Source organism: Pyxicephalus adspersus, chromosome 3 (assembly GCF_032062135.1).
Source record: "Pyxicephalus adspersus chromosome 3, UCB_Pads_2.0, whole genome shotgun sequence".
Taxonomy (NCBI): domain Eukaryota; kingdom Metazoa; phylum Chordata; class Amphibia; order Anura; family Pyxicephalidae; genus Pyxicephalus; species Pyxicephalus adspersus.
In genome coordinates this window covers 79,176,708-79,188,648 of record NC_092860.1, presented here as the reverse complement: position 1 = coordinate 79,188,648, position 11,941 = coordinate 79,176,708, and the positions used below count along the sequence as shown (strand labels likewise).

Genomic DNA, 11,941 nt, shown 5'->3' with positions numbered 1-11,941 from the left:
TTTTGCTAAACACAAGTGAGGTTGTGGGTGATCTCTATCTGCAGCCTCTTGTAACTTTTGCAGTTGTTTCTTTTTGAATATTGAAGCACAGCTTGCCCCTGAAGTTAATTAATTTCTAGGCTCCATTAAGATTTTATTTAAACATTTTTGTTTGCTTTGTTTGTGATTAGCTTACAGTGAGGATTTTATACAGTAACTGACACCACGCTGAGTAATATTATGTTGAGACATCTGTCCTAATTGCATTTATTAAAATAATGTACCAACTTACATACAAATTCAACTTAAGAACAAACCCACAGTCCCTATCTCATATGTTACCTGGGGATTACCTGAAAAGAAAGGGTTCCCTGAAGACATAAAAGTTATTTCAAGGGTTACCCCTGTTACAGAATTTGAGAAAAGCTAGTCTAAACCCATAAAAAATGTGCTGTACAGCGCTGAACGGGCTACAGAGCTAAGGTCCCAACAGAGTGGGTACAGACCTAGGAAAGGGGCATTTTATATGGACAGAGCCCACAAAATGTGCAGATACACTCCAAAGCAATGTTTCTCAACCAGGGTTCCTCCAGAGATTGCTAGAGGTTCCTTAAGCAATTAACAGTTTGTGTCTTTCAGGTCGGTTTAATATATACCAATGATCTTTCTGGCTATCTGTACGGGAGGCATTCTCCCACTGACAAGCACACTAATGTACAGTGAGCTGTGGATATATTAAATATAGAAGGGGAGCCCCGTGACCTGAAAGTTATTTCAAGGGGTTCCCTCATGTTAAAAAGGTCTAAACCAAAACATTCTTCACTTATTTACAGACAAGCAAATACTTGAAATTACCACCACCTATCCCCAGCAGTATATAATTACTGTTTCATCAATGCACAATTGTTCCATTCAGGAAATACGGGGGGCTTCTAGGTATAGGGACACGTGACCACGTTTTATGTTATGTGACATTGACTGTAGATTAGGTATGGATCTGTGTTTTAAATTCCACAGTAAATAAAACGATGGTCAGTACTTGGCCAATGCTGACCAATAATCAGCCTTACTAACAACTTATCTTGCATGTACAGTATTCTTTCCAGAAATGTTTTTAAGCAGGGTGGGAAGTTGTAGGCAGGTGGTGGCCATTATACTGGGACCCAAAAACAGCCTGGTGGTTACTGAAAAGTGCTGGGTAGTGCACCCAGCTTAAAGGGTCTGGGGAGAACACTAAAGTGTATCAGCTAAGCTGAGCTGCATTCCTCTCGGATGACCTAATGAATGGTATATGTATATTGGTAAGACAATATTGTTGGGCAGACGTTATTAAGAATAAATAAAATTAATCCATGACTATGTGACTAAACTAGGCCAATTAGGAAAAGCATTCAGTTCACTTAAACATGATGCCTACACTTACTGTACCTACCAGGGTTCCTGTTATTGTATTTATTGGTTCTGTGTCACCTCTATTCTGCCTTTCTTGAGATTTGTTCCTATTCACAACTGTTTTTTTTTTCTTATCACGGAACAGCTGATAGCTACACAGAAACCTCCCAATGTTCTGAGATAAGAGGAACAACTTTTAGCAATTAAGTTTGTAGGCAAAGAACACCAAGTTTGCCATACCCCTTGAAAAATGAATACCCTGGAATTGACTAGTCATATCCACTAAAGCTTTTTATTAACACTATATTTCCTTTTTCACCAAATGCAATGACTAAGGTTGGATGAAAAATAAATAACACTCACACACTTGTTCTTTTTACCATTTGTAGCAGTGGATACACTGGATCAAAAATTAGTGGTCTGTATGTATAATTTGTATATTGCAACTTAAGTTTGAAATGTTTGTATGTATCAAATACAATTGGGGGTCTACATAATAACAATGTTTTATAGTGAATTTTAAGTGATTGTTTATTCATTCTGTGCAAATAAATTGGAACAAAACTTGAAATAGGGAAATGTAAGCTCTGTCTACAGTGCTGGGTATCTTAGCATACTCCTGCCTGCGGAGAATGAATGAACTTCTGGTCAGAGCAAGATGGCTGAACATCTGGAACCCAAAGGAGGGCTAGTTGAAGATGGTAGCAGCTGCAATAAAGTGAAAACAGGTGTAAGTAATTGATTAGGCAGGAAAGTTTATTTCATTGCAGAAAGGACTTTGCCTGTCCCTTCTGCGATATGGGATCAGCCTAATCACAGTTTACCATGGGTATATGTATGGTAATGTCCTTGAAATGTAATAAATTAAACATGGGCAAGTAAGTACTTTATATATTCTATAAAATTGAATATTTCTTGTATAGTGTTTCCATCTTGTATATTATGTAATTGTGATCACAGTGAGGGATAAAGCTGCATGGTAAGGGAGTACGCTATTTATGTTATATGGTACATATGAGAAAGTATAGTGGTAACTAATGTGCACATCACCTTTCAGATGGTTACTGAGCACATGTTGTCTTGCTATTTGCTGTTTATAAATATACTTCTGGTTATTCTTGCTAAGGGCCTATTGAAATCTATTTGTTTCAGGAAAGCCTGTCTTTCTGTACATTGGGGCCATGTATTGCATTGCTTTACAGCAACTCTTTCACTTCAATAGTCTACCTAAGGCTGCGTCTAAATGGACAGGTTTAAAAAAGCATGTAAACGTTCCTACTGCATTTATATCCGTTTTTATGCACTTTTACTAGCATGTTAAAGCTTGCCTTTAAACAGCTGGAAAACATCTATGCTGCGTTTTGCCATGTTTTTACCGTGTTAACGTTTCAAGCACTTATAAAGGTGGTAAAACGTCCCCTATTGAAATCAATAGACGTGTTTTTTGCATTTTAATTTTTAAAAAAGTGTTATCTTTAACGCTCAAAAACTTACCTGAAGGAAACACCCTGGTGTAGATTAGCCTATTTGAATGCATGGGAATTTCAAACATCGGCTTTTAAAGCCTCAGAATAAACGCTGGGGAAAACTTCCATAGTAGACTAAGCCTAACGCAGCATATTCGTCCAAAAATTGGAACTGTACTTTTCAGCAGCAAACCACAATGCAATATATTACAATCACACATCACACATCTTAAAATCACACATTTTACACAAGTAGTCACACCCAGTTCTTGCGGCGGCATATTTCCCGTCACCCTATGTATATATCATTGACTATTGTCATGTCTGGCAGTATGGTGGCTCAGAGGTAAGTGCCCTGGCCAATGGAGCGCTGGGTCCCAGGTTTGCATCTCCAGCCAGGACAGTGTCTGCGTGGGTTTCCTCCCACATCCCAAAAACATGCAGTTAGGTTAATTGGCTTCCCCCCAAAATTGACCTTAGATCGTATTAATGACATATGACTGAGGTAGGGACATTAGAGTGAGCCCCTTTGTGCGACAGCTAGTGACATGACTATGGACTTTGTACAGCGCTGTGTAATATGATGGTGCTATATAAATACTGTGTAATAATAATGTCAAGACATGTCATGACTATTGTATGTTCTGTGCTGTTCTGTTACATGTAAAAAGAACACAGCATGTAGCTTTTGAAACATGACTGAGGAAAATGTTACTGACTATATGAAGGTCTTTAAAAGGTAATAAAAGATTGTCAGTGATCTCTAAGTTGTCTCCTTGGTGTTTTGTTGCAGCTGTACAGTTTAAATAAAGTTATTGAGGAAAAAAAGGCAGTCTGCAGCGTGTGGTTCACACCCCCATCTCCCTGGCAGAAGGCAGTGATCTGCTGTGTGGAGTGGACTGTCACCTCCTGCGCCCTGCCGCTGCTGCTGTGCCTGCTGCTGTCAGCTCAGCGAGGAGATGAGCTTCTTGTTGTGAGTGTCACCTGGGCTGTCATGGCCTCTCATTTACACTCTCCCCATAGTCTTTCCCATTCCATCTATCATTTTCTCCATTGTCGCAGGGTGATTTGGCCACTGTCACCCTGAGTTTAGCTCTCCTGTCACCCCTTATGTCCTTTGTGTATGGGCATTACCCGCCCTGTGACCACAGCCTGCCTACATTAATCCCTGCATGTTTCTGGGGGTCATTACTGTGTTCATTATTCCCTGGCTGCAGCTTGTGCAGGGGGAGCACAGAGGTGTTCCTGGGAAACTTTCAGGGCACATAGGCCCAGCCTATGCTAGGATTCCTGGATGCTGCAAGACATGAGCATTCAGGGCACAGAAAGGTAAACAAATGTCAAGAAAGCCTGTGATGTCATCATTTGCTGCACGAACTGGTGATGTCATAGGAGATTCTGTAATACCATGGGAACTGCTGAAGGGCTTGTTATGGGTTTGTATAGGGAAAGGAGAATCAAAACAAAAATATGGAGCCTATCTATCTATCTATCCAGACATACATGCATTTACTACTCATATACATATTTTTGTTTTGATCTTCCATATATATCAATTTAAAAAAAAAGAAAGATAAACAATTGTAGATTACATACAATTGTTTAGAAAGTGGAGTATTAGAATGATAAAAGATTAAGAACAGGAAAGGAATGAAACAATAATATTAAAAGGATAAAGATATATATAATGTTTTATGTTATTTTGATACTTCTCTTCCAGTGAATGTGGTTAGGATTTGAGTGTAGGATGCTGGCTTAATCTCAATAGTAGATTTATATATATATATATATATATATATATATATATATGTGTGTGTGTGTTCATCATTTTTATATCCATTTAGATCTGGATACTATTGTGATTTTTTTTTTTTTTTTGACAATGATTTTTATGAAGGGATTTGGGTTGCAGAAATCAAACTTAGGGGACAGTAAAAAAAAAAAAGCATAGGGAGGAAGGAACAAACACATCACAGTTTAACAAAAAGTGAAGGTTACAATGACATGATAAATCTGCAATTACCAGCAGCAACAGAGATGTGACAGCTGTGTAAGGCTCTTCTTAATGTGGCAGTAGCAGGGGTAAGGGACCATAATTAGAAGGGGAAGCAGGGAGGGGGCATGAGAGATCTGCAGGGTAACAAGTGTATCATAATGGGGTGGCAGGGAGGAGAAGAGCAGGAAAAGGAAGGGATAGGTGGGTTTCTGTGCTCAATGACCACCTTTAAAAGAGAAACATTCTGTTCTTTTTTTTAAATCCAACTCAATTCACATGACAACATTGTGATTGCATGACTAAATCTTTCTCAAATCAGAAGCTGAATGAATGTGTAGGATGAATATTTGGATTTGGATTAGCCCATACCTGTTTTACAAGCTGTTTGAATTATTTTCTATGAAATGTATCAGAAAAGGTTACAACCAGGACCAAACCCTATGATGCTGATTATTTGTGTTTTTTAAGAAGAAACCTAAGGTGTTACTTTTTGTGTTATTTTTGGGGTGTGGGAGGGATAGATCCATCTATTAGGTTTTTATTGTCAATTGTGTCCCTGCTATGGAGATTCACTCTCTTTATATGTACAGCGGTCAGTAGACTGAAATGCAGCATAACGTGTTGAGTTGTCACCAGATTAGGGAAATCTTTTAATACAGATACACTTGTTTTGTGTCTGCTGCCAAATAGTCACTACAACAATTACAATCTGACTGTACAACCTTCATGAGATCTACCAACAAATATGTAATATTAGGGCATATCAGTGTGAATGGATAGTCTTATATTCCAATGATTTGGTATGTCTTAAAACAATTTTGATGTATAGTGAACACACATTAGATTTATTTTTCTGGCTTGTGTATGTCTAGAAGTGATCACTGTTATAGCAGTTGCATTGTTCATCTCTGCTAGTTTGTGTCATGCAAAATAGGGTTTCTCAATCATGGTTCTATGGAACCCCAGGGTTCCTCCAGAGGTTTTTAGGGGTTCCTTAAGCAATGAGCAGTTTTTGACTCTCAGGTCAGTTTATTTGACACCAATGAACATTTTGGCTGATCTGTAAAGGTGACATTCTTCCCACTTGCTAGCAATGTAAGAAACATTATTCCATCAGTCCACCTCACTAGTGTACTTACTGTAAGCTGTTGATCTAGTAATTATAGCAGAGGTTCCCTGGAGACCTCAAGTTTAAAAGGTTGAGAAACACTAATATAGATGGTAAATCTGTTGGGCATCATGCAAAGACTCTTCCGCTTTTCCCGTGATCAGCTCCAGAGGAAGTTCTTAGCTAAAACCTTATGTGCTGACTTTGACAAAGTCAAAATTTTTATACTCCAGATCATGGGTATCAATTCTGGCCCCCAACGTCTTTTTTTTTTGGCCCCCAAAGGAATCCTAAATATGAACTGCGGCCGGCCCGCCGCTGCATTGAAAAAGTGCCGCTACTACAATTCCCGGCATCACTGGCATCTATAAACCAGCGGGCTCTCTGCCTATGCGTGGTTCTACCTTGGACTGTTTTATAGACACAAATAATGCCGGGAATTTTAATGAAAATTACACTCATAAGATTTAGCTCCGCATTGGCCGCGTCTGGCATTTCCAGCACACCCCCTCAGCTGTATTTTTTCTTTGCTACTCCAAGGCATGGACTTAAATGGTTGGATTTTCATAGAAGAATATTGTTATTATTATTGTTAGCCTGTGCAAAAAGGTTACCATTGAGATTTAACTCAGAAGGCTACAAAGAGAGAAAAAGGCATGAGATTTTTTATTAAATAAAATTAAAAAAAAGTTTTATGCCTCTTTCTCTAATATAAGCTTGTTCTAGATTGAATGTGAAGCAAAACCTTTTTGTTTCCATATGAAAAGGGTTTATATCTAATTAGAAGGAAACATTTCCTCAATTTTTAAAATAAATTTCAAGGTTGGCCCACGACTTCTCTAGGTTTTTAATTTTGGCCCTCTGTGTATTTGAGTTTGACACCCCTGCTCCAGATGAGGAGCTTTCTATACCACACAGTGTTTAACCAATATTTTATTTTTTAGACTGGGTGGAAAGAAATTGTAGGCTGATGGCAGCCCATGTATTATAATACAACTCTTTAGTAACCATCCAAAAACAGCTATGGGGGGTTACTGAAAAGTTATGGGTGGAATGCCCAGCTAAAAGGAGCTGGGAAGAATACTACTCCAACTCTGCATGAAAATAGGACATCTTGCAGCCCATATCATTTGTATATCATTTGTATAGTAAAAAGTTTATTGAACTTGGATAACTAACAAAAAGCCTCACCTGGCATCTTCTTCTTTAACCTCCCTAGCGGTTCATTTCTTTCGGTTTTATATGTCTAAAAGCGCTACATTGTTTTTCATGAAAATTTATTTTACAGTATAATATATTAGTATGAGTATAATAAAGTTTGAAACACAAAATCATGTAAGAATAATAAATTGAATAAATTAAAAAATCTATGTATTAAAAAAAAATGTTTTTCAAATTTTTTCCCTAATTAAAAAAAAAAAATACATATTATACTCATACTAATATATATACTGTAAAATAAATGTTCTTGAAAACAATGTACTGCTTTTACACATATAAATCCAATGTATTGCATTCAATACAGTTATTTTGTATTGAATGAATTACAAATGAATTTTGAATTTCCCACCCCGCCGGCAACGTACACATCGAGTGACTCATTGGGTGCAGAAGCCGGCCAGAGGAAGAAGGAAGAAGATAGAGATTGCGGCGATGGACAGCGCGGAACGCCGGCCGATCAGGTGAGGCTCTATTTACTATTACCTTCTATAGGTTTACCTACCCCGAGTGTGACTCGGGGTTACTGCTTTTAGCAACTTTTTTTCTACCCCCAGTCATACTCGGGGTTACCGCTAGGGAGGTTTATGCATGTCTCCTAAATTGGGTATATTTGTACAGATTCTTTGGTTGTAAAATGCGTGAGTGCAATCACGGGACGAGCTACCAGGCTTGGGGCATGGATTAGCACTATCCTGGTTTGGGGCACCTGGTGGGTCAGCACCTTGAACTTTGAAGTGGCAGCAGTGATTTGCATATAAATCATGTAAAAATCAGAAAAATGTATACTGAAAAAAGAGATGTTTAAGCTGCTACTATGTCTGCATGTATAGTGAATGGAAAGGTCTGTCGTAATGTATTTAAACCTGCAGAAAGGTTGTTGCAAAGAGATGTGAAATGCTATACATACATAGGTTGTTTACAAAACACACAGCTTTGGCTCAGTTGCTCTTCTATTGTAGTAATCAATTTTTCAGGAAACAAACAACATTTGATGACCACATTCTGTTCCTTCTTGGGAATTTTTGGAATTTGAATTATATATATATTATATTAAGGCTATGAGTGGCAGTTGTAAAAGTGATACAATGCTTCACTTGTAAAAAGAGACTAGAGTGCCACCCGCTGCTTGGAACAAAAACTACAGTATTCTACATTTGGCACACACACCCCTGACCATATCAAATAGGGAAAATATCTATAAAAGCACTATATAGTCCCTAAGTAACATGAGCTAAAGAGTTTTATCCTAACATGTTTTGTCCTTGCCTCAATGACATCCTATTGATTCCTATGATTGGTGAGGCAGCAGATTTCAGCTAACAGAGCAGACTTTTGAAGACGTATTAACAGCAGGGCTAATAAAACTTAATTTATTGGACACTACATTGCTGTTAGAGCATGCAGCCGCTGAGTGTCCTTTGTGTTAGCAGACGGAAAGGGCCTAGCAAAGAGGACAGCAGATTAATATTGCCTCTTTATCTTTATGTGGTCTGAACATAACTAGAGTTGGTTAAGTAAAACTGGACGAAGGAAGGGTTGCGTTTTCAAGTTAATGTTACAGCATAATGCAACAAGAAGATTTGTGGCTGTATTAATAATACATACTTTTATTCTTTTTTTTTTTTTCCTTTTATAGTTTAAAACTATTTAGGTTTAGGTTCTTTTTTTGTAGCACTAGGGCAGGTATCCCATGCCCCCAATGTTTCTTAGTGGTGTTGTGTTTATGGGAGGTGTTCCTCTATCAGCTTCCATTTATGTTGGTCTACTTATAACAAATATCTCTGTGGCAATATGCTACTCGACTTTACCTTGATCAGGTCATTATGTGCCTTAACATGCTTTGTGTTAACATAGGCTTGAAAATGTAATTTAAATATATCTTCAAGTGTTATATAGGATATAATATCTGCAACCCAGTTATTAAATGTGATGTTGCCATCATTAGTGGGCATCACAGGGCTGTGGGAGGAATGCAGTAGCTCCATAAACACAGTTGCCTGTAAGAACTGCAGGGGTCGGTGTCAGGACCAGTCATCTTGCACAAGAATAGAAGGTCAGGAACTGACACACAAGCAACGTTTAATACTGGATTACTGCACATATAGAAGAAATACACAAACCACCCCAAGAAGTAAGAATACATATGCCTCTCGTATTTAGGCAATATTTGCCTACTTTGGAGTTTTGACAGGATTACAGAATGCAGGTGCATTATAGGCCTGGTCTAAAGAAGGTTTAGCATCTGTATTTTTAAATTTGACAAAACAAAAATATATCTCACTTATATTTATGCATTTATATTTGCTTGTTTTTGTATTCACACACATTTAGCAGAATGCAATGTGGTTACCACCTACTTTGCCACTGAACTTCTGCCTTAGGGAAGACTCCACATTAGGTGTTTGCCCACAGCAGCACAATTGAATGTTGGTAGCAGTGAGCAGTTGAGTACCATTGACTTGCGTCTACTGTCAAATCAGTAAATGCTAAGGGACCAGCACTAAGATGTGGGCCAGGTGCCAGCTGCTCCAGCTGTGCAGACACACTTTGAGGGTCTGAACCTGCCCTTACAGTAAGACTTAGTTTTTTTGGGCAGTTGACAACTGTATGCTTAACCATTCTTGGGTATTTATTTTAAACCTCCATCTGGGAGTGATGAGGAGGAGGTATTGGCATATATTCATAAGTGTTTGCTGAATTCCTTAGTAAGCAGCTGTGGTTCCACCTGTGGTAAACATTCAAAGGCTGGTTTGTTCAAACCTAGAGTTTGGGGTGGTTTAGTGGCCGCAACTTGCTATTCCAATGCTTTTCCTTCCTCTTTTAAAGCAAAACTAAACTACTTATACTCCCCTTCCTTGTCCCCTTACAGAGCACCGCCATCTTATTATTTCTTCTCTTCCTAAAGTCAGTCTTTGGCCATCTTAATTGCCTGTGCTGGAATGATGTAACTGTTCATTCCTGCCACATGCAGGGGAAGCTGGGACTGCCGGGTATCCTATCAACCAAAGCTGATCTGTTTTTCGATAGATACCCTGAAAGATCAGGCAAGAAGAAGAGATTATTGCAGAAGGGATGTCATCGGTGCCTTTTTGCAATAATGACCTGACTGATTGCAGATTCTTAAAGTGGAACTTTAGTTCTGTTTTGAGCGGTGCTGTGCTTGGTATGACAAAGGACTGATATCAAACCATATTCGGAAACTTCTGCTAATTTTACTCTTTTGTTGCTAAGATAAGTTCTTAAGTTTAACATTAGCCAAAAAATAATTTCTAGTTTTATACAGAGCAGGGAGGAATTATATTTTGTGTCAGAATTTTCCTTGATATCTGTGTCTCCAAAGATATAGTAGAAGATGTAGAAGATAGAAGATGTAGTAAACAAATAATGCAATCAATTGCTCAAACTCAGTAGTTTATCACCTCCAAAAAAAGGAATCCACAGGCAGCCGTTTTGATCTAAAACATGATAGTTGCTTGGTTATCTGGTTTCCATATTAATAATAATATACAGGATTTATATAGCACCAACATATTACGCAGCACTGTACATTGATTAGGGGTTGCAAATGACAGACGAATACAGACAGTGACACTGGATGAGAGGACCCTGCCCCGAAGAGCTTACAATCTAGGAGGTGGGGGAAGTACCACACATCAAGAGGGAGATATGTAGTGGTGGGACGTAGTGAGTTTGAAATGATGGGCTTCAAGTGCTCTTTTAAATGAGCAGAAAGTACGAGCAAGCCAAATAGGACGAGGAAGACCATTCCAGAGAGACGGGGCAGCTCTAGCAAAGTCTTGGAGGCATGCATGTGATGAGGTTATGAGTGAGGAAGTCAGTAGTAAGTCATTGGAAGAGCAGATAGATTGGCTAGGGGAGTATTTATTTACCAAGTCAGAAATGTAAGTGGGACAAGAACTGTGTAGGAATTTGAAGGCAAACCACAGGAAGCTTGAATTTGATTCTAAGGTGAAATGGAAGACAATGAAGAAAATTACAAAGAGATGCAGCAGAAGAGGAGCGGTGGGAAGGATGGATGAGCCCGGCTGCAGCATTCATAATAGATTGTAGAGGAGAGAGTCAGGTTAGTGGAATACAGTGGTCCAGACGAGAGATAATAGGAGCGTGTACAAGGAGTTTGGTGGTCTCTGGGGACAGGTACGGGCCGATTTTGGAGATGTTCTAGATAACTGACTTGAAAAAATTATACAGCAAGTCAGAACAACTAGTATTTCCAAAAGGAGACCACTAAGCCTATTATATCTCTCTGTTCAGGTTTTCTTTAAACATGAACCCGTGGGTAAGCCTAAGATTCAGCAAAAAAAATGTTATGTTAATATTTGTTTGTTTGCATCTTGTTTTGTATTTACTATTAGTATCAGGGGAAAAAAGCTGTGTGTGTCACAGACCAGCCATTACATATGATGCAATTATTGTTAGGGTGAACCTACATGATTGTTAAACAAAATGTGTTTTGATAGAGTTTTGGCATCTATATAATACTGTATTGTATCTATACCATTTTATAATAGAATCAGTTACACTGTTGAAAGAGCTTGTTAAACTCCCTTAAGCTGCGACTTTGGCATGTAACACAAAGGGCCATAAATTTACCTCTACATATGCTTGGGCCTTGGTGCAAGTGTTCCTTGACTTTACGACATTCATGGTTGCTCATGGATACTGGGATCTGTAGGCGAGAACAGCTGGGCCCCTCGCTTCTTTTATTTTCTTTCCCACGTGCATTGTATGCGTGGTCTGCAAGGGCCATGTGTTCCC

General features: G+C 38.6%; 1 protein-coding gene across 2 annotated transcripts in view; it reads left to right on the top strand.

The window, feature by feature from the left end:
* Window positions 1-3,683: 3,683 nt before the first annotated feature.
* The window catches only part of MOB1B (MOB kinase activator 1B), a 52,813-nt gene continuing 44,555 nt past the window's right edge, over window positions 3,684-11,941 (top strand). For both annotated transcript variants that reach the window (XR_011919908.1, XM_072405370.1), the window contains exon 1: window positions 3,684-3,810. Coding sequence is in view for 1 of the 2 variants with exons in the window: in XM_072405370.1 (XP_072261471.1) it covers window positions 3,797-3,810 (14 nt within the window). In the remaining variant the exon portion in view is untranslated. The remainder of the gene's footprint in view (window positions 3,811-11,941) is intronic.